The 23917-nt window shown below is 35.7% G+C and overlaps 1 protein-coding gene across 4 annotated transcripts; it reads right to left on the bottom strand.

Annotated features, from left to right (window-relative positions):
* Positions 1–482: 482 nt before the first annotated feature.
* DCLRE1A (DNA cross-link repair 1A) lies at positions 483–23788 on the bottom strand. 4 transcript variants are annotated; one of them, XM_057737370.1, is made up of 11 exons: positions 23684–23788; positions 22047–23159; positions 18927–20621; positions 17363–17496; positions 15831–15949; positions 12874–13014; positions 11240–11385; positions 10272–10426; positions 5095–5236; positions 3896–4081; positions 483–3426 (listed from the first exon to the last, which is right to left on the bottom strand). In XM_057737370.1, exons 2-10 carry the CDS (start codon positions 22510–22512, stop codon positions 3921–3923), a joined length of 3159 nt encoding a protein of 1052 aa, XP_057593353.1. In that variant the 5' UTR covers positions 22513–23159; positions 23684–23788; the 3' UTR covers positions 483–3426; positions 3896–3920. The 4 variants fall into 4 exon arrangements, with proteins under 4 accessions (XP_057593353.1, XP_057593351.1, XP_057593352.1 ...); XM_057737368.1 differs by lacking the exon at positions 483–3426 and having other exon boundaries at positions 3524–4081; XM_057737369.1 differs by lacking the exons at positions 483–3426; positions 23684–23788 and adding an exon at positions 23590–23650 and having other exon boundaries at positions 3524–4081.
* Between the last annotated feature and the right edge of the window lie 129 nt (positions 23789–23917).

Raw genomic sequence — 23917 nt, 5'->3', positions numbered from 1 at the left:
ATCAGAATTAATTTCTCCCTTTGAAGTGTTTGGTATTATACCACTTATCACGGCTGGGCTTACACAGTGCCTAGCAACATGTCCTTCTCTCCTAATACGACTTTCCTGACATTTGAGACTGTTTTACTTATGTGTGAATCCCTGAACAAAGAACATGTTTGTATTCCCCTCACCTTATACAGAATAATCACTCAATAAATCCTTGTTAGATTGAATTATGCTTAATTTTCCCACAACACCAAGAATAGTGTGGGGCACACAGCAGATAATCAACAACTAATATTGATTAATAGAATATAAAGTCTGGGAGGGAGGATTCAAATACTCAGTGACTGATTTTAGTGACAAATGAAGGTGATAGATCTCAACAAAAAATAGTTTATTCTCTAAACTGTCCCGACCCTGAAGTAACGGACATATTAATATACCAAAACAATCAACTGAGTAGTTTCACTATATTTTTATTTTCAGTGGTTCTTTTGCAATCACACTATTTTCACCTGAGGAAAACATGTAACAGAATTTCGGAAGTCAAATTCTTAGAATGTAGATGGATTTTTCATTGTTTATGCAAGATTCACTCAAGCATTTACTATCTCTCTCTTTTTTTTAAGAACTTTTATTGAGATACAGTTAACATACAATAAACTGCATATATTTAGAGTGTACAATTTGGTATTTTTTTTCTTATTAGTAATGTATATATGGCAATCCCAATCTCCCAATTCATTCTCCCCCAACCCTCCCCGATTTCCCCACTTGGTGTCCATACGGTTGTTCTCTACATCTGTGTCTCTATTTCTGCCTTGCAAACACGTTGATTTGTACCATTTTTTTATATTCCGCATATGTGTTAATATATGATATTTGTTTTTCTCTTTCTGACTCACTTCATTCTGTATGATAGTCTCTAGGTCCATCCATCATTTACTATCTCTTAGAACAGTCTCTGGACCAGACCAGACACTAAAAAAGGTACTAGATCATAAAAAGAGTAAGATATGGGCCCTGCCTTGGAAGTGTTTACTATACTCCAGGGGAAGGATCTCAAAGGAATCTGGGTTTTAGTGCTGATATAATTAGCTCTATATTGATCAATCTGGAAACTCTTGAAAATGTACTCTCCTAAATTCAGAATACAATATTTGTTTCAATGTATATTAAAAACAAAGCTATAATAATATTCTATTTAGAAAACCATTTTGGATTCACCAAAATAGCAAAAAGACATAATTAGGTGCTACCAATCAGAGCCTGGAACTAGGGTGAGGCAAGAGAGATAGCCTAGTGTCAAGTTTAAAGAGACACTCACTCTCAGGGTCATGCAAGTGCAAGGTCAGGCTTAAAAAGGAGTTTTAACTTTTGCCTCTTTAAATTTTACATCCTAGGCATCTCTCCTGCCTCACCCTAGTTCTGGCCCAGCTATGACTACTTAGGAAAAGAATAATTTTGTGTTATGCTTGGTGTTGTATAATTGGTCCACTCCATAACAAGTGTTTCATAAATTATTTCTGGCTTACCAAAAATAAAGCTGTGAAATCATGGGGGATTGAGTTCCTAAGCAAAGAGTGTGTCTACTTTCTGGAGAAGGGGTAGATACTAAGGGAAAGATGAAATATAATTAGTATATAAAATGATTACCAAGTTAAAAGCTTCCAACTATTCAGACTAGGAGAAATTCTCATACCTAAACCATTCTATTATTATCTATAACCATTAATTTATGATTTTGCTGATTTCAAATAACATTTGGAATTTTTCTAAGATCAATACCAAATGAACTAAATGAACATTAATAAAACAACCAGAAAATTTATAAGGCAATATCAATAGTCTTTCAAGACAGATAATTTTGGGTATTAGTACTTGGAGTTCTCTAGTCTAGTAGAGATGATTATTCAGGACCAAATAAGGAAATTCCGAGTGCATTTGGTTCACAGGAATATAACTCAATAACTGAATAAAGCAGTAATTTATATTAGTTTTTCTGAAAACCAGTTTCTTATTTAGGTACATTAATAAATACAGGGTAAGTGATAAATAACTTAGAAATAAAAGGTATTGGCATCAAGTGGAAAAGATTTTCCTATTAAATCAAAGTCATGAGAACTTGAAAACAGCCTGTCAAGTGTCACTGCATCTGGTAAATCGATGTTCAATGTCAGGTAAGAGTGTAAAGGAGCTTTCTGAAGAGTTCCAAGTACATGTGATGTATAGTAAAGCATTTTCCCCTCTGTTGGCTTAATTCTCTTTCTCCTTCTCTATACATGTTAAGGATGTTCAAGAGCTGCCATCCGTTTATTTTGGGTTGATTGTAGATTGTTTTCTCCCTTTGTTTTGTTTTAAAATCTAAAATTTTTACCTACCAAAGTGTTAGGTTATTGGAACTAAGAATTTCATATACAGTTCTCAACAGAGCCTTGAAAAATCTGGTTGTTGCGACTTATTTTTAAAATAAATCCCATATTTGGGATGGTCTCTAAACGAGGTTTTGCATGTTCTGCAAAACAGCAAAACAAAATCATTCCAAGCTGCTATAAATGGTGCTAATTGTATAGAAAAATGTTTTTGCATTCAAAAATAAGATGGCTGAAGCTGCTTTTAAATAACATGCTTGGATTTCCAAAGTAAACACTCAAAATCATGAAAAATCTTTTTGTCAAAGAAAAATGACAATTCTAGAAAAAACTATTACTCAAATAATAAAAAAAATTACCTTAAATGATTTGGCCATCTCCCTTATGTTAAAAATACCTATATTTGTAGACTATATATAGTTTTTCTAATTATAACTCAATTAATGATTTATAAAAAGTTTAAAATACTAAGCCCAGAGAAGTCAAAATATTTTAAATATGTAATTGAAGTCAACTGAGAACACAGTTACACTGGATTTATTACTATTGGGGCCCCAAAGCTTTTCCTCCCCTAAACATGATTCCTACAAACCCTTATCTCCATTACAAAGTAAAATCCAAGTTTATGAAAATAAAGTTCATGGAGAGTACTATCCTTCTGGTGACTGAAATCGTCACAGAAAACTTCCCATTAAAACATTTATTAAGGAAGCTCTAAATTAATTTCATTGTTAGAGGCAATGCAAGAATACACATATAAACACATGCACACATTTATTACACTAGCCGTTTCCTTATTTAAACCCCATAAAAACATTTTTAACATGCATTGCCCCAAATTTTCATTTTGGATCAGTTACTTAATCTCTGTTGGAGACATCAAGATTCAAAATAAATTACATAATCTCACTTTAAAAAAAAACTGCAATCTAAACTTTTAGTTATCGGATATCTTGAGTAAACAGTTCAGATGAACACTATTCACGCAAACTTTTCTCCATCCTTTACTTGATAATTATCTAGGCTCTTTGAGTCATCTTCTTCAGAGTCAAATGTTCAATTACTGTCACTGAAATTTTATAAAATTGCATAAGCGTCAGTTATAAATCCTAAAAACCAAACAACACTACAGCAAATTTAAGATTATTTTTTATTTAAGTATACATATCATAGAAAAGTTTTATTTCATAAAAATATCCCCATATTAAATAATTTTAAAGATAAGTAATTACTTATAATGCTTTCAATCTAGCTTATTATCATGAATCCTTTGGTCCCCAAACCTGTCTTTGTTTCCCCTCCTACTGTTGGATGCAGAATATAACAGCCCCACAGGGAGGGGCAAGAAACAAGGGTACCAGGCAGACCCATCTCAGTTATCACTGATGATGCTGAGGGGCCCTCCACACCATGAACATGTCATTCAAACGTAAATGAGAAAACAAACTGTGAGTGACCTTCATGAGGTTTTTCACATAAAGTATATTTCATATCACTGAAGATTTAACTACTAACAAACCAGGCCTAAGTTACTTAACTACTTCTGAGTTCTTTGAGGTAACATCAATATCCAGCTTCCAATCTCCACTCTTCAAAATATCTCTCCATTGTGCGCCTAGATTTCAAGGTGCCAACATTCACGGTAGGTATGATTTTCTGGGGCTTCAGCCATTGAACAAAACGTTTCATCTCTAGGTAGCTACTGTGCTCACTATAAGGAATCCCTGCAACACAAAAGACAGTGCCTACTAAAAATCAAACTAACAAAGAAAACTGCACAAGCCCAGAATAATAAAAGAGAAAGGGAAAGCAATCTGGAGTATTTTTGCCAAAAAATCCTTGGTGGTTTTTTTCTGGTAACAAAATTTGCTAGTATTTTTTTTGTTTTTTATAAATAATAAAGATTAAAATATTAAAATGATACAAAAACTTTTGAACATTAAAAAATTCTATTACTTTTCTATGTAGACACAACAATATGCATTTCTATAGAATCCTATTTATAATTAGGCTTTTCTTTCTAAATAATTATTTCCTTTAAGCACTTTGCCCAGCTATTGATTTCAGGAAAATTCTGAAAAAAAAAATGAGCAAAATTTGAAGGGTAACAAGCAGAAGACTTGATTTCCAGAGCAAATAAGCAGATTCCATCCCCAAGCTTTGTACACATAAAAAGGGAAAAAAAAAAATTAAGTACAAAAAATCTCTTTATTTTCTTTACTGAAGATCAAATACCACAGAGAAAGAGTCCTGTTTTGAGTAAACTGGGGTTCAAAAATGTTTCCCTCAGTCATTATTGTAATAAGCCAATTTCTGAGGACAATGGTAAATGTCCTCCAAAGATGAAAAAAATTAAAGTCAAGTCTGTAACTACTGCTGTCATCACATCTAATACATGGTCTTCCTGCTCTTAGTGTCATAGAGTCATTTAAACTTCCAGGACACAATGGCACTACACACCCCTCCTTTCAAGTAGTCCTACAATCTCCCCTACATATCACGGATCACTCATATGGACTGATCTGTATTAGTATCTGTTTACTACAGTCATACTCCTTTATATGAGTTTACAACATACTAAAGATACAGGTTTAGAGCACGAGGAATGATTTGAACCTGTTAAATTATTAAAGATTCTTTGGTCCCTCTTTTTCCTTGGATCTTAATTTTACTGCTTTAAAAAAAATGAAAGTAATTACAAACATTTTTTAAGAGTAAAAAAACTGAATAGTTATACCATATATTGAAATGTTTCCTCTCCTCTGGGGAGTAATATCAGCCATACTAGTTAACTTGTTAGAATGCGTCCATCCTGTAGGTCGAAAAGCCAAAATCTGATCATATTTCCCACCACACTTCTTCAAATGGTTCTGTAAACCCTGTTAAATAAAAACAGGATATTTATTTAATGGTCAATGAAGATGGGTTATGTGGAATAAAACAGAATGATTCAAATGTTACAACAGCACAGTCACTGGGAGTTTTCACTTGGCGAGCATTAACTTGGAAAACCTAGTGCTGTGCTCCTCCCAGAAATAAAATCACTGAAAAAAAACTTTCTCCTTTATTTATCTAAAGTTAAACAAGCTTAAGGACAGTCTAAGAAAACTAAGATGAGGCAACTTTAAAGATAAGTAATCATGTGCTTTAAAATTATAATTCAGATAGCTACCAAAAACAAAAAACAAAACAAACATCTCTCCAAATCCTACTGTTACTAGGATATTAGAGATACTGGTATCTAATACTATCCTTTTTAGAGATACTGATATTAACACTGGTAAACATCAGTCCAAACATATCCTCATGCATATAAACCAACAGAGGACTGACGGATGGAAAGATGGAAATAACTTTATAATGGCATTAAACTCAACACAGACATACATTTTAAGATGCATAGTATCTAGTAGTTCCCTTTCCAAGTGTTTACTCCTTTCCACCCTTTATACATGAACTGGAATAATTTCAAAACTTTTCAGGCTGCTCTGGTTAGAAGTAAAATGCTAATAAACCTTGAGTGGAATAGAACTTTCCAAACTAAGGTCATCATTAGTGAGGACATTAGGTAAGATTCTTAGAAAATCAATGACGAAGGTTCAACCTTTGAAAAATAAGTGAAATCCAGATAAAGATAATAATGCAGGAAGGATACAAAAAAAACCCAAAAACCTCTAATACTTTTGGGCTAAGGACTCAACCCAGAGTGTCAAAGGATTAGTGTAAATTTACAATAAAATTCTAATTTTATTTAAAATAAAAAGCCTAAACTGTATATAGTGTCATCTTGGATTTCCAAAAGTCTTCTTTTCCTTCTTTAACCATACATACTCTAAACTACTGAATTTTTATAAGATGCTGTTAGGAAGTTCTGAAGAAATCATAAAGACAAATTCCCTCATCCACCTATTCATTTATTCAATAAATATTTGTTTCAGTATTAACGCCACGTGCTGATGGCAGAGTAGCCAGTGAGACACAGCCTTCACCTTTTGGAAGCTTATAACCTAAGGAGAAGACATCAATAAACACCACCTTCTGAGTCTTTTTTTTTTTTTATCTGCCCTTTCTTAACTTTTTAAAACTCTCATCATCTACTACACCACCAGCACCTAGGAACTCACAGATTGATCTCTTCAGAAAGGACCCATTTTTTAGTATAAATTTCTAGAAATGGAAATTGTTGAGGATTTACCCTCTTTTTCATTACTATCCAAGAGGATGAAGTGCACCAATTTCTCTGAATCTCAGCATAGGAATATTACCTTTTTTAAAAGTACACCAATTTGGTAGAAGACAAACCAATTTTTTTTCAAATTTTTCTTTTTGATTACTACTTAAAGGCTGAACAGTTTATTGTGTTTATCAGACATTAAGATTTCATTTGGTGAATTAATAAACCTGATTTCTTTTGCCTCAAATAATGATCTCTTATTAATATGTATACTTACCATTAAACAGTCATATTTCTTATCAAAGACTGTCCTCCCCAAAAAGTTTAAGTTATGAATATATAAGTAAGTTTTCATTACCATATCCCTGGCCCTGCAAATTTTCAGATTTTTGTCTTGCTTAGCCTAGGATCTATTGTAATACTATTTGCTTAATTACTAATCCTTCGCTCCCCTGTCCTCACAAAGAAAAGGAAATAATAGGAAACAGATTTAGAGCAATTATACATGTAATATTATAAACTGAGAATCCAACTTTTTATACAGGTCGTCAAACTTATACATTCCTAAATAGGAATGTCTCTGTAAAAACACTTGGGAGAACCCAATCAGAAGTAATTTCTGCTTTTCATGAGACAAATTAGTCACCATGAAAACATCATTAACCTGTGCCACAAACAAAAACATAGGATATTATCATATAAGCCAAACACATAGAAAAGATTGCCAACAGCCACTAGTTGTACATAACCACAACTAGAGAACTACTATCATGAGGAATTTTATTATGATTTAGTCAACATAAAGTCCCTTACCTATGACCTCTCTCTGATTACTGGTAACCAGTTTGTGATAAAAGTGCTTTCAGTAGCTGCCACTAAAAGTATTTTTTCAGTATGCAAATAATCATCTATAACAATAACATTATTGTTCTGTGTTACCATATCCCATCAATCAGTTTTTTTTTTAATTGATTTATTTATTTGTCTGCGCCAGGTCTTAGTTGTGGCACGTGGGATCCTCGTTGCCACGTGTGGGCCCTTAGTTGCAGCATGCAGGATCTAGTTCCCAGACCAGGGATCAAACCCAGGCCCCCTGCATTGAGAATGCAGAGTCTTAACCACTGGACTACCAGAGAAGTCCCCATCAATCAGGTTTAAATCAGAAGTGGTAGTCAACTATATACTTACATATATGAACTTTGGATGCTGAACGAAGTAGGATGTTGAACTAGGCATTATTTACAGGGTTTGTAAGTCTTTCAAACCTGCCTTAGAAACCCTCACAATTGTATCAGGTTTATATTTTCACAAAAAGCCATTAGCTCTGATGCAATAAAACTATTTTTGGCTGGTAAAAAACTGGCTTCAAGTACTAACTAAAATATAGCCTGATGGTAACCATCAGCTTCTGCTCTATTCTGTGTTTTGAAGATACAAAACTAAAAAATGTCATTAATATCTGGTCGCTTTAATGGAGGAACAGGAAGGGCTACTGAACAATACCAACAACATATGACAAATAATGGAAATAATACTATGATTTCAAATATTCTTTTTTTTTTTTGTCTTCAAAGCAGGTAACTGCCTTTTTTTTTTAAGCATATAGTTCAGTGGTTGTTGGTATAGTCGCAAAGCTGTATGATCATCACTGCTCCCTAATTTCAGAACATTTTCATCACCCCCCCCAAAAAAAAAACAGTTTTTGCTATTATGAATAATGCTCCTATGAATATCTGTGCACAAGTTTTTGTGTGGACCTATGTTTTCAATTCTCCTAGGCATATATCTGGGACTGGAATTGCTGGTCATATAGTCACTCTATGTTTAACGTTTAAAGAAATTAACAAACTGCTTTCTAAAGCAGCTGCACCATTTAACAATTTCATTAGCAGTGCATGAGGGTTCCAGTTTCTTCATATTCTCACCAACAACTGGCACTGCCTATCTTTCTTCCTTTAGCTATCCTTGTGAGTGTAAAGTGGTATCTCACTATGGTTTTGTTTTACAGTTCCCTGGTGGCTAACAGTGTTGATCCTCTTTTCATGTGCTTATTGGCCACCTGTATACTCTCTCATTCATTCCTTAGCCCTCTGCTGTCCCTGGCTTCCTCCAACATCACTTCACTGAAACAGTTCTTGTGCAGGTCATTCTTTCTCATATGCGCTCTCCGCAGCACATGGCACTTTTAAATACTCTTTCTTGAAAAGGTCTAGTCCCTTTACTTCCACAATATTCTGACTCCCACCTCTTTGTCCCCATAAATGGATACTTTGTTCAAATGAAACTAAGTTAGCAGGAAATAAGACTATAAGATAAAAATTATAAAAATGTGCTACACCCTCCTCAGGGTATCAGTGTTCACTTTATGATTAAGCAACATTCACATCAGCCCCCATGCAAACTGGATGCCTCTCAAATTTAACTTATCCCCTTTGCAAAGCTGGCTCAAACATCAAGGGACAACACTATGACTTGATTATCCTTGACATTTTTATGAATTATATACTCACGAAAATAGGCTATAAAAATTTTACCATATTCTCACGAACAAAAGAGTAGTTACACCAGTGAGAATTTCCTTATTCAAGGGTTAGAACTAAAATATGAATTTTCTTTACACAATATAAGTGTTATTATTTATAAGACAGATACAGTAATCAACACCTAAGCTATTTCAAAAAACTCCTTAAAAGTTATTTCATAAACATTACAGCAAAATTAAAAATATATCTTTTGGTGTACATGATGTTCGGAATTGCTTTTAATACATAGGTTTGATGTATTCCATTGCAAGGTGTCAAAATGTTAGTAAATGGAATGAACTTAGGATCTGAATAAATCTGACAAATGAGCCCCCATAAATCACAGGGAGGTCACATCATATGTATCTTAATTTATACCTCAGAACTAGAACTTTCTCTTAAGATACACTTCTACTATTTCATTTAATCCTCACAAGTATATTTTCAACATGTATCAATGTTATAGTGGCTTAATATTATACAGAATAGACCTGAAGAAAAGTAAGAACTCCTCAGAATTCTTTACTCATTTCCATACTCATCCAGGAAGAACTGGAGAACAATCTTAAAATCAGAAGGTTTGAACAACCAGAGAGCTGCATGCTTTTCTATTTTTGTTTCTTCCTTTTTTTTTTTCTTTAAACCTTTTTTTAAAATTTATTTTTATTTATTTATTTTTTTGGCTGTGTTGGGTCTTTGTTGCACGCGGGCTTTCCCTAGCTGTGGTGAGCGGGGGCTACTCTGTTGCGGCACACCAGCTTCTCATTGCAGTGGCTTCTCTTGCTGTGAAGCACCGGCTTCAGGCGCACGGGCTTCAGTAGTTGCAGCACACGGGCTCAGTAGTTGTGGCATGTGGGCTTAGTTGGTCCATGGCATGTGGGATCTTCTCGGACTAGGGATCGAACCCGTGTCCCCCGCATTGGCAGGTGGGTTCTTAACCACTGCGCCACCAGGGAAGTCCCTGTTTCTTCCTTTATGACAGTTCTCTAGCTGCTAACCTCCTGGTGGGCAAATGAGTTACTCTATTCAGCTGCACAGACACAAAAACTTAAGACATTTAAAATTCCACTTAGAAGATTTTCTAGGGCAAAGTTTACTTCAACTTCATTGTAACTGAATTCCTCTAAGTTAAATGCAAGTAAAATAGGATTCTACTTTACAATCATCAGATTGCCTTTTCTAGTTCATCCTAAAAAGACATATCTCTTGAATGCTTACCTTAAAATTAATTTGCATCATTGGGAGAAGGTGAACCAGTGAATTGCACATGTCTGTAGTGATGAGGGACTTCACTTCTGGTATATTAAAGCACTGCAATGTGTTATATTTTTCTTTGGACATGCCCACTTTTGAACCTAAAACATCAGCAATGGCTACAGGCAAAGGAAAAGTTCAAAAATAGTAAAATTACAGCTTATAAAAAAAAATTACAACTTAATCAACTTTAAAATAAGAATTTACCAAATTAAAAGAAATTCAAAACATTCACGCTAAAAAAAAAAAAAAGATTCGTACTTTTGCCAACCAAACTATTCAAAAAGGCTGAATACTTTAGTTGGTTAACTATGTGGAACAGGTTGTGAGAAAGTCAAGAACTTATTTTTAAAGCTCTAGTATTTAAAAATTACAAAAGATGTATGGAAAGAGGTAGAAGGAGGGAAAAAACAAAATTTGGAGGAGTTAAGACCTTGGCTTTATCATTTCACATCTTAATGTTTGACATTATGGGACCACAGTTAAGAAGAAATGGAAGTACTTTGCAAAATAGTACAATACTATCTAGACAAACTACAGTTACATATCCAGAAATTACTTAGGAACAAAAACTAAAACTGTTCTCTAAAATAGTTAATTGGTGTTTATCATCAAAGAATGCAGTGAAAGAACTATGCACTAGTCATCTTTCAAAGTTTACTAAAATACTAATGTAGCATGGACTTTTGCTCTATAAACATTTTGTAGATATAAAGGCTACCATAAACATACTTATCAAATGTTTCCATTAAGTTAAGCCTTTCAAAGTTTAAATGAATCTAACTCTATCAAATTTTTCTTTCAACTTCAAAGGCAATATTGAACCGTTTCAGGAAATAAATATCAAGTGCAAGAATAGAAAGGGCCTTATGCAAAAAAAGAACCTGATCTTTACCTTACAGTAATGTAAATTTGCTACAGCTACCACCCACCTAGGAAGACCTTCTCTTTTCCAATAGAATACGTGCCACAGACAACAAGAGCACGTGGGTTTAGAGTTACAGTCTCAAAGGCAGTGTTGATGGCAAACTGGATAACCTCTTGCTGAGACGGAAAAGAGTATTCTGGGCTGCAATATCTGTAATATGGAAATACAGTATTTATTAAAAGAACAACAAGAAAGCCATAGCATTAAGTTGAGTGCTATTTTAGAAAACAAGCTTTAGCAAAATTACATACAACAGCAGTAGAGTATATTAACACCACCGCAGTTATCCCACCAGTGCCTGTGGTTAAAATATTTGTTACCAGCTATTGATTATTTATGATGGAGTTATACATTTTCAATATACTTTTTTATTATATTTCTTTTATCACCCTCAAATAAAGAAATTATATTTTTTTCCTTCAAGAATATTTCTAGGTAGCTATTTTAGCTGTGAATTATAAACCTTAATATCTTCTTTTTTAATTCCAATTCCTATGAAAGAAAATACAATTTATAGGGATTATCTTTTTGAACTAAAGAATTCTGATTTGGTAAAAATATATAATTTTTAAGATAATGAAATTGAACATGACTTTAATGAAGTAGCATTAAATCAAACAGTTAATATTCACCTGGTTGTTATTTTTTCTTAGGAGATACAGAAATATGTACAGTACTACAGCAGATCCAGTTGGGTTTACCTCAATACAATAACACCCAATGAAAAACTAACCCTAAGACTACTAGTTATATATATTTGAGGTGAAAATTAAGTACTTTTTCACTAAAAATCTCATCAAGTACAAAGAAATATTTTTCCAATTTTCAAAACTGTTTCTGCTTGTCAGCCACAATTCTTATTGCTAAGAAAAAATTTAGTCTTTTTTCCTATAAAAACTCACAAAGAAATTCAGAATTGTATGTAGAATAGAATTAAGTAACAAAAAAAAAAGTTAAAAATTTTTTTTTATTTTCTTAATTCTTCTAGTATTTAGGTGAATGGAAGAATTAACTATAGTATTAGAAAACTGGTTGTGGAAAGACCATCTCTTCTAAGATACATCATGCAAACTCACTTCTTCTTGAAACAGGTTGAAATGGTTAACATAATTTCTGACCAATTGATGAGGTATTTTAATATATAAAAGAAGATAATAGCTTATACCATCATGTTTATAGCACATAGGAATTCAGGGTTGTCACTTATAGATTACCTTTTGGAGAAAAGAACAAAGTAATTTTGAATATTCAGACAGAATCTCATTCTGTTTTCTTCTTCACAGTCATGCTTAATAGTTACACAGATACTTTGAAAGGATAACTTTAAAGGATGTTTTCCTAAAGTTTGCTCCCAAATTTTTCTTCCTTGTTTCACTAACAAGATTCTTACACAAACCATATTTTCAAAAGGTTATTACAGAAAAATTGAGCTGCAGTCAGTTAAGCCATGCAATCTAAAATTTGTTTCTAAGCAAGCATACAGTTTTTTCAAACAGCATCCCTCTGATAAATACTTAAAATGAGAATTGACAACAAGTCAGCATTTTGATTACCTAAGCAAAAGCTCAAATTACTCATGACATGCAGGGCAAATGCTGTTGATGGAAAAAAGAGGTACACAAACAAAGCTTCTCTTACGTTGTATCTAAGTAAAGTGTGTGGACTTTCTGGCCTGCAAGAAGAGAACGTTCCATGGTGGGATCTGCTCTGAAGTCTCCGGTGTGTAGCATGACATGACCATTAGGAAGATAAAAAAGGATCATGACAGCACCTGGACAACTGAACACAAACATTTCAAAGGAATATTCTTAACAGAGGCAAAGCATCTAAAGAAAGAGTGTTCATTTCAATATCAACAAGTTAATATACTTTATTAGCTGACCACAGTGACACAGTATTGTACTACAGAGGAATGTAGCATTTTAACTTAAGGAAATTTATGTCACACACAAAAAAACTGGTCTGCAGGAAAGGGATAATTCAGCATGCCAGGGTTGTTCAAACTCCACAGGTCCCCAAGAAAGGCCTGTCTTTAGGAATAGTCCTTGGCTGGCTGGCCCTTGGGAGATAAGTTTGGAGTCCTTGGAATATTCTGCCTGCTAAGAGTGTTTCTGTATGCCTGACACGTTGGGCCATGTGTTACTAGTTTGATAAGATAGTTACATTAACAGTATGATCTATGGTGAATACATGTTCCTGCTCTAGGGGACTGGAGGCTGAGTAGCCCAGGTCAGTTGGCATGGGTGTTACATGTGTACATGACTGACCCTCGGTAAAAACCCTGGATACCAAGGCTCAGTTGAGCTTCCCTATCTGGCCACATGTCCTATGTGTTGATACACACTGTTGCTGGGAGAATTAAGCACATCTGTGTCACTCTACTGGAAGAGGACACCCGGAAACTTGCACCTGGTTTCTCTTGGATTCACCTCCATTTGCCTTTTCCCCTTTGCTGATTTTAATCTGTATCTGTTCACTGTGATAAACTGTAACCACAAATAAAACAGCTTTTCTGTGTCCTGTGAGTCCTTCTAGTGAATCACTGAGCCTCAAAGTGGTCTTGGGGACTCCTGACATAATGGGGTTTGGAAATTACTGCCAAAACACAGAGAACTTTCATTTTAAATTCTAGGAAAACACAGGAAATAATTACAATTGTAATTAAAAACTTCCCCTTATCTTCCTGACCCCCGAATTCAGGCCCTGATGACTTTGCTAGAGGTTTTTTATCAAACACGTAGCAAAGAAATAATAATAATTACTACAGGACACCTTTCAGAAAATAGAGGAGAAGGGACTATTTCATGAGGCCAGTATTATTCTGATATCAAAATAAGACAAAAGTGTAATTACAAAAAAACCTATAGGCCAATATGCTTTATAAAAAAGATACAAAATCCTTTAACAAAATATTAGCATATCAAATCCAGCTATATATTTTCAAAAAGGGTAATACATGAAGACCAAGTGGGGTTCATCTCAGTAATGCAAGGCTGGTTTAAGTTTATCTTTGTCATTGACCACATTTACATTATAGGGAGAAAAGCTGTATTATCACCTCAATAGATGCCAAAGACACATTTGACAAAATTCAACATTCATTCATGATTACAAACTCCCACAGACTAGGACTAGAAGGGATTTTCCTCCACCTGATAAAAGGCATCTATGAAAAACCTACTGCTACACCATACTTAATGGAGAAAGACTGAAAGCATTCCCCTTGAGATCAAGAAGATGGTAAAATGTCTGCTCTCACCACTTCTATTCAACCTTGTACTGAAAGTCTAATCCAGCATAATAAATAAGAAAAAAATATAATTCTAGACGGAAAGAAAGAAGTAAAACAAAATTGTCTTTATTTGTGGATAACATGTAGAAAATTTTCAAGAATCTACAAGAAACCTTTAACAACTAAAGAGCAAGTTTAGCAAGTTCTCAGGATACAAGGTCAATAAACAAAAATCAGCTGTCCATCAAGAAGTGAATGGATAAAATAACTGTATTGTGTCCATACGATTAATACTACTCAGTGATAAAAAGGAGCACACGACAGCACAGATGAATCTCAAAGGCACGATGAGTGACAAGAGCCAGATACAAGACAAATCTAATCCACAGTCATAGAAAACAAATCAATGGTTTCCTGGGTCAGAGTTGGGGCTGGGGATTGACTGGGAAGGAGCACAAGAAATCTTTTGTGGTGGGGAATGTTTTCCATATCTTTATTGTGGTGGGAATTACATGGGTGTTTACTTTTGTCAAAATTCAGCAAAGATTTAAAATGGGTCCATTTTATTTATGTAAATTATACCTCAATAAAGTTGACCCCCCAAAAAAAATCAGAATGTGAGTTACATAATTGGTGATTAAAAAAATAAACAGCAGCAAATTTAGCAGACAAAAACTCACAGGCAACCTGAAAAAATAGCACTGGCCTGGATTTTAGGAGACCTAGGTTTAGTTTAATTTTAATTCTCTAGGCATCTATGATCTCTAAGGTACATAAGGCTAACATTCTATGGAAAGTATAAAGACGCATAGCTGACTGACAGTTACATTTTGGTGCAATGTGAATCCTGACAGTACTTTACATTAAAAAAAAAAATGAGGGAAAAAGAAAAACAATTTCCAATAAAAAATCTTCCAAGTCTTTAGTATCAAAAACCTAAAGGATTTCCTAAAGAAAAAAAAAAAAACCTCCCCTCTAGAATCTGAATGGAGTACCAGCTATTAATTTATATGATATTAAAGAAAATGGCAAAAGGTTATCTCTTAAAAAACATGTTAAAAGATATTTTTTTAATAAGATTATGTTAAAAGATTTAAAAAAATAAGATACAGTCTCATATGTAAAGCATAGTAATTTAAACTGCATTAAAATGTGGATTAGAGAACACAGAGAATCTCTCTACATTTAATCTTTGATTCTGTAATTGGGTACTTTTTTTTCAAAAAGAGAAACACATTTTACTTAAGTTTTATGAAATATCAACCATAATAGTTCCAAGAAAAAGTTCTTAAATAACCATGCAGTGTGTTTTTCTTTTGAATATTTAAAAATAGGATATTAGTACAGTAACTTTAATACTTACTGATTGGCATCTAGCAAAACAACCTTGACACCGTTCACTGTACATTCACTGTCTATTGGCAATGGATGGATATATTGTTCTTGCACATGAAGTTTGCTCTTCAACAAATTGCCAGTTATCTGCAAAACAGGATGTGCTTATTGCTGATACATTACAACATTAAATATGTCTTTTATTTCATATCTAGTTTAGAACCCAATCGTCTTAATAATCTCCTGGTTCTCCTACTTATATTCATGTAAACCCTCCAGAATGCCAAGAAGAACTATCTAAAATGACTGTGTCACAATTTTGCTTAAACACTGTCACTGACCTTCCTTCACCTGTAAAAGTCCATTATCCCCAGCATGACATACAAAACCCTTCATGATCTGGCCCCTGCCCATTTCTTCAATTTATCTCCTGTTATTCCCTATCTTGTCTTTAATGATTCTGAATTATCCAAAGTTCCTGGATTGGGCATACTTCTCAGGTATCTGTGCCTTTACACAAACTCTTCTCTACCTGGAAGGCTCTCTCCTCTTTCCTCTGCCTGGTTCTGGAATCAGAGGGACCTGCGTTTAAATTCTGACTGTGACACGAGGTTGGGGGGGCGGGGGGCGAAGGGGAAGTTGGGAGGAAGTGAGAGAGTAGCATAGACATGTTTACACTACCAACTGTAAAACAGATAGCTGGTGGGAAGTTGTATAACAAAGGGAGATCCACTCGATGATGGATGATGCCTTAGAGGGCCGGGACGGGGAGGGTGGGGGGGAGTCGCGGGAGGGAGGGAATATGGGGATATGTGTATAAATACAGCTGATTGACTTTGGTGTACCTCAAAAACTGATACAAGAGTGTAAAGCAATTATATTCCAATAAAGAGCTAAATAAATAATAAATAAATTCTGACTGTGCGATTACTAGCTCTGTGACTTGGGGCACGCCACTTAACCTCTCCAAGCCTCAGCTGCTTCATTAATAAAAAGAGGGTAATTCAAGAACGCTTGAGAATAAAATCAAACTCTAGCCAAAGCCCTTAGCAGTACACATTAAAATGCTCACCTTTAAATAACTAGTTCAAGGTATTTCTTTCACTGTGAAACTTTTTCTAACCTTAGCCTAGGACACGGTAAAGCCCTCTTCTCCCCACTTACAGGCATTCTGTTTACTTTTCTATTACAATAAGGATCCTATTGGGGTACTATTTGTGAATGCACAGCCTGAAAGCTCCTTGAAGTTAGGTATTTTGCCTTGAGTATCTTTTTAGGCATTCAGTAAATATTTACTGAATGAAACTTACATGTTTCAGTACATCATGAAGTATCAATAGTTCATCTATTGTTTCCACATAATAAAGCATATTTAAAAAAATCTATTGTAACTACTGACAATAACTCATTTAATTTTAGAATCTCAATGTGGAGTCTGTTTTCTCATATATTTTCTAGAAGAATGATAGATCTTACAATCTTAATCACTTTTCTTTAAACCAGACTGGTTAGAAATTTGCTGCATTCTACAAATTCCGGATTTAGAATACTAAAACTTACCTCACTACAATAAATGGGAAATGTGAAGTTTTTAGACAATCCAGCATAATGATCAGAATGGAAATGTGTGAGAAAATAGGCTGTGCAACCTTCAACCAATCCATACTGAAAGGCATCGACTGTAAAGCCAGTTCCTACAACAAAAACACCAACACAGCTGCTTGAGCAATAGTTAAGTAAAAGCTATCCAGTTTGCTCACATAGCAAACCCTCTGACACCTTTAAAGCTCATTTCTAACTTAACTTTACAATTTAAAAATCTATACCACATAATTCAGCAAAAGGTGATACTAGAGATGAAAACGAGTCTTGGAAGTTTCCACTAAATATCCCAGTATAGGCTTTTTTAATGAATAACTGTACAAAAAACAAAAACAAAAATACTAAGCTACAAACCAGTTACTTCTTTGTTTTGCTGAATGTTTTCACAATACCTACTGGGCACCTAAAATCCTTTACTTCTGCAAAACAGCAAAAGGAGACAGACTGCTGACTTTCTTCTAAAACATGAATTCTCAATAGAGGAGATACTGATATGCTTCTAGCGGGCAAAAATGGTTGATGACCCAAATGATCTCATTAGCCCTCCAAAGGGCCACAGCACAGTAACAGATAAACAGCATATCTGTAGTATTTGAATTTTATTGTAGGAGGTGGGGAGGAGGAAGGGAAACGAGAGAAAAAAAATGCCTGAAAAGGCTCCTTAGAGGAGCAATAACGAAAAAAAAAAATTGAGCTGTTCCGAAATTTGTTCACGAGATAAAGCAAGTGCGCTGACTGGGATATGCAGATAAATCAGCATACCTCCACAGTTCTACAGAGGCCTGCTCACACATGCCCACTAGTTCTGGGCTTACTCACCATACAGAAAATTAATTAAAATAATTATTAAAAACAGAGCTGGTGCTATGATGTACATAAATGGTTTTCTTTACATAAATATTTTGAACAAATTATAGAGTATCAAAAAAAGCACATTAAAAAAAATCTTTCTGAAACCAAGTATATTTGGGCAGTTTTATGTTCCTCTCAGAAGAAGGGTACCTGGTTTCTTCAATAATAAAATTCATTTTAGGACACATTTTTCTACTAACTTATCTATGAAAGCATTAGAAATTATAAGAATATGAAAAGACTGAGAAACTAAGTTATGATATGGTTTAAGAACGTTTAGCATTTATTATGACCTGTATAACCTGTGACACTTTCCTTCTTTGAAGCTTTTTAGTACTTTGCATTTTTGATAAGTGCTTTGAGACTGTTAACGATGGTTGCTTACAGAGAGCCTTTCCTCCTGTATTAAGCCGATCTATACTAATCTTTGCCAAATCTGTAATATCTAACTAGTACAGTATCTTGTATATAGAATATGTTTAATAAAAGTTTGCTGAATTGAATGGAGCAAAAAAGATTCAATAGGCAAAAAAAATCTGTTACAGGTCAATGAGGTATAAAAAAGGAAACACAACAAATTGTTTCACACATACACAACACGGGCAATGAATATGAAATTCAAAAAAGTTGTGTCTTTGTAGATACATTAAGCATTGATAGTTCAACTTACCAGGTATTTTCTTATAGAATGGACATGTCCTTTTCCGTAATTCTCTCGTATTAGATGACTCTGGGGTTTTCATGTTCCCTCTCTGAATCCTGCCATGCGCCGATTTTATGAAGACTTTGTCTTTACTTAAATTGACTGTTCCAGGTTGTGTCTTGCTAAGGTGACCTGAACTCTTCTGATGTACTCCTTCCTGCGGTGAATCTGACTTTTTAAGTCTCTTTCGTTGATGCTGGGACCTCTTACTGGAAAGTTCCACAGAGGGCTGACTCTCACTTAAATTCTTTGCCTCTACTTCTAAGTCACTTAAAGATTTTTCTGCTTTCCTCTTGCACTGCCGGGATGTCTTTTCATTAGGACTTACAACTGTATTTACGTTCATCCCTTCTAACACACTTTCTTCCAGAGATTTCTCTGCTTTTCTTCTGGGTGGTAATCCAAAATACACACCTATATCCATTTGCTTCATTACCTTAGGAGAAAGTTGTGTTGCATTACACTTAGGGCCAGATGGCAATATTTTCAAAGACTCAGCAGCAGTAGGTGTACTAGAAAATGTCTCTGTATTTAAAGCTGGAACTTTACTGCCTAGCATACCATCTAACGCCTTTCTGCAGAAACATGCTGAGTTCGTATTGTCCTTAGCACTGAAATTCTTACTTGGTAATTCTCTAGTTTTACTTTGGGTTGGGTGCAAAGAATGACACCCTCCTCCCTGGCTTTCAAAAGTTTTTGACATTTTACTCTTAGGTAACGGAAGAGAAGTTTGGTTGTAAACAGCAGATTCTTCAGTTACCTGTTTCTCTTTATTTGACTGAGGTGAGTGAAGTCCTGGCTCATCAGGTTTTGCTGTATTGCCTTGGTAACTAGGAGAAGCAAACCTCTCTGCTAATGCAGGTGGAAACAACATAAAATTATCATCAGTACATGCGGGATCATTGGGTGAAACAATACTCTTATTTTGGAAAGTAAGTTGAGGTGAATCATAGGGAGTGCTGCATTCATACAGTTCTTCATTGTACTTGTCCTGAGTTAAGAAGCTGTCCACTTTCAGGCAGCTCTTCTCCTGGTCCTTCAGCAAGGGGTCGTGGAGTTTTGTAAACAAAGTGGAGCTACAGTCATCTTCTTCTAGGCTGCCATCTTTAGAGCTTTCCATAAAAAACAGTTCTTGTGAATCATCCAGCTTGTCATCTGTATCATAAGTGTCTTCATCACTTTGAAGTGGAGAATAGGAGATCTCACAGTTGCTAAAGTCATTTTCTGGCAATGGCAAATTTATATGTTCTGGGTCGTTTTGACTCTTTAATTCCTCAGCAAGAGGCAAACCAGCTCCTACCAGTTTGCCATTATTAACAAGTTCTGTAAATTGCGAAGCTTGTTGAAAAGTTTGGATATTTGTCAAAGAGGAAATTTTTTTATCAGTTTCAGTTGGAGACTGAGATTTTCTTAGACATTGTGTCACTAACAAGGGATCAGTTGAAATATTTTTAAAGTTTTCTGTTTGTTTCTGACATGGAGACCATCTTTCCTTATGGCTACAAAGAAAGCCTGAATTAATCTCATTGAAACTCCCACCTGACTCATGGGATAGACCCCGGAAAGGACTATTGCTAGCCCTGCTTCGAGCTAGCAGGAGGTGAGTGTATTTCTTGTAATGAGAAGGAATTGTTGAGGAACACTGAAGACCATCAGGACACTCTGAAAATTTTAATAAAGAAAAAAGTATTACCTTATCAAAACACAGACTAAGCGTTGACAGTCTTACACTACAAATTAACACGTAAGTGGAAAAGTCATCAGTCCGACTTTGAGGTCTTAGGACAATAACTATAGAAACAAAAAATCAACACACAATAACAGTAATCCATATGGTTTTGCAAGATGCTAATTATAATTTTAAAATCAAATATTCTTTTAAATTTCTTTTCAAATACTCTTTTCTCAAAAAAAAAAAACACTAAGACTAATACCTTTTTCTCCCCACTGAAAACTTTCACAAATATGAGCTCCTCCAAAATGCGTGTCACGCTTGCACTAGGTATTTAAAATTTCTTAAACAGGTGCTACAAATCGATCCCATCAGTTTCACTATGTCACTGTTGCTCAGGCAATAAAGAGTACAGAAGGCTGGTATGTCTCTCACAGACTAAATTCTACCTCAATTTTTAACTAATCAGGCAACACAAATGTGTAACAGTTGCAGTGCCAAATTAGGTTCCACTATTTAATATTCACACTGTATACAAAAACAGTAATAATAATCTCAATTAGAGCTGTTCATACCCTCTAAGTCTGAACAGCTGTTTTAGGCTCTGTTCTAAGATCTGAAATTCGATTTGATAAACTGGTTAATAGTAAGATTTTAATAATCTGGAAACTATTCCCTGTCATACCATTATGATTGAGAAAATCTGTAAACCATCTTGGCATACCCCCCCTCCTTGCATGTTAATTTCCAGGCCTGTCCTGGTTCTTCTTTCTGTACATGAATTAGCACAATGACTCCAACACAGCCATACTTAGAAGGCTGGACTACATGCATGATTCTCTAAAAGTCTGTTTCATAAAAGATAACAAAATGGGCAAGTTGTTTAACTTTTAAGAACCCTCATCTATTAGATATCAATACCACCTACCTTATGCAGGTGAAAGTATCTAGAATAGTATGTGCTCAATTGACATTAAAAAATCAGATGTTTAGGGACTCATGAAATAATAAAACGCATTTAAACATTTAAACTCTGTTTTTGTTTGTTTTGGGTTTTTGTTTTGGCTGCACGGCTTGCAGGATCTTCGTTCCCTAACCAGGGACCAGGGGTGGAACCTGTGCCCCCTGCAGGGGAAGCAGGGAGCCCTATCCACTGGACAGTCAGGGATTTCTCCACTTAAACTGTTTGCAAGTTTGCAACATTCTCTACAATTATACCATTATCTTTTTACCCTTCTCAAGAAGGGTAACAATGCATTACCTTATTTCCTTCTAGGCTAAGTCATTTATACTTAAAAGTGTCTCATTTCACTTTTGGTTTACTGCTTACCTGGCCTGTTTCACTGGACTGATACGTCTGACCTAATGCAGGTTTTTTGACTATTTAGAGTCCATTATCTTTTTTGGAATCTTACCTGTTTCAGAGACTGGTGTGGAATCCAAACACTCAAAAACATGCCATCGAGGTGTCTGACCTAGCAAGGAGGAAAAAGGCATCTGGCAGTTTGGACAGTACCCTTCATAAACTGGTCGTATCTTTGGAGACACATGTTTGTTTTTGGGAGTCCTACAGTGCTTTCCTGGAGTGGCCTCCCTGTCTTGACACTGCTGAGTACCATCTCCACAGCTAGAGTTCTGACTAGAAGCTACAGAAGTCTGACTGTCTGTTTCTCCAAGGCACACTTCAGGAGCCTTCACCTTCTTTTTGGCTTCCACAGTTCTTTTTTTCTTTCTCTTTCGTTTTGACTGCTTTTGTTCATCTGTTACTTTTTCAACAGATTCTGGAATATTCTCAGAGCAATTATTTGAATGTACTGCCTTTGGTTTTCTTTTGGATTTGTATTCCCAGATGTCTTCTTCCAAAAAAGTGTCTTCTAACATGGCAAAATGATTTTGATCATTAAAGAAGCACTAATCTTGAGTAAATTGACAGTCTCGTTACAAAAATTTTTGATGGAATTACTTTGCTGAGAAAAAAAAAGGTAACAAAAAATCCACTAACTTGATGGGAATCTAAAGTTCTGGTAATGAATATATGGGCAAACTACAAACCTTATACCTGAGAACACTTGCCATTCCATTTATAACACAATAAAATTAAAAGGGGTAGCATCTGAGTTTTCAACTGTGTATACTTCATTCAAGTATCTTGGCTTTTTCCAGGACCTGATTCATAAAAATAAGATTAATACTTTGAACACTAAGCCCTAATGAGAAGTATAGGTTTAACAGGTTACTCTTAAAAGGAGCTTTTTAACATTGTCATAAAGCTCCTGTAAGTTCTCTCTCAGCTGGACCATTGTGCAAATAGTTCACAAAGGCAACCACAGTTCCCGGGCAACAGGCTCAGCAGGTGTTCCAAACACTTAATGGCTACTTCAGTTTACTAGTAACACTAGTCACACCATAATCAAATGCGTGTCACTGGCAAAAAACGTAATGGCGCTTATCCATGACTCGTGGATATTCAACAACTTCAGTTTCCCGGGTCAGTCCAGCTATCTTCCTCCAGCGGCAATGAACAAACACTGCACAGTGAACAAACAAAATTCAGGTCTGTGAACTTGTGCTTGCACTGGGGGCACCCACACTCCTAACGCCAGACCGCAGCGGTGGTCTGCCTTGCGGCCATCTGCCCTGTCTCCAGCAGCCTCAAAACCGAGGTTCACCTGCCTCCTGCCTCCCACCGGCTCGACCTCCTCTTTGGGCGTTAACAGGCTGCAAGGCCAGAGGAGGGGGCCCTCACCCCGTCCAGGGCCGGGAGCGAGCGCGCTGCCAGCACGGCCCACTCCGCAAACGCCATCAGCGCCCTCCCCTCCTGAAGCCAGAAGCCAGGATTCCCGCGGCCGCCCACCTGCCACCCTCGCCCCCCTCCCCCCCGCCACCGGGAGCAGCTCCAGCTGAGTCCGCCCCCCTCGCGCCCCCCTCCCCCCTGCTTGGCTGACAATCTAGTCGCACCTGCATTTTCAGCACTGCGGGGTAACACAGTGCTGCGTTTGTGCATAAGCCAAGACCGTTGGCTTAGTCACTCCCAACTTTAAAAACCTTTTACCTTTCGCGTCTTGGCGGGAACAGCTACGTGTTACCAGTGTCGTGTCGAATCGGCTGATGCTGGTCTAAAACGGGAACTTTGAGAAGAAAAAAAGGGCCTTTTTAAATTCTACGAATTTATTCTGTTTTATTTTAGTCCTAACACCTGCTAATTTCCAAAGTGAAGGGTGGGGAATTGTTCTCTTGGAGCCTCTAGCACGCTGGCCCGGAGGCCTTTCCGTGTGGAATCTGGTGT

The sequence above is a fragment of the Hippopotamus amphibius genome, chromosome 5, assembly GCF_030028045.1.
Source record: "Hippopotamus amphibius kiboko isolate mHipAmp2 chromosome 5, mHipAmp2.hap2, whole genome shotgun sequence".
NCBI lineage: Eukaryota > Metazoa > Chordata > Mammalia > Artiodactyla > Hippopotamidae > Hippopotamus > Hippopotamus amphibius.
This window is presented reverse-complemented; position numbering and strand designations above follow the sequence as displayed.

What these genes read in the sequence shown, in the direction of transcription:
- DCLRE1A (XM_057737370.1), bottom strand. Translation starts at nt 22,512, where the DNA reads ATGTTAGAAGACACTTTTTTGGAAGAAGACATCTGGGAATACAAATCC. An exon ending in CACACCAGTCTCTGAAACAG is followed by an intron (nt 20,622 to 22,046) that starts GTAAGATTCCAA and finishes TAAAATTTTCAG; the next exon opens with AGTGTCCTGATGGTCTTCAG. An exon ending in TGATGCAAATTAATTTTAAG is followed by an intron (nt 5,237 to 10,271) that starts GTAAGCATTCAA and finishes TTTATTTAACAG; the next exon opens with GGTTTACAGAACCATTTGAA.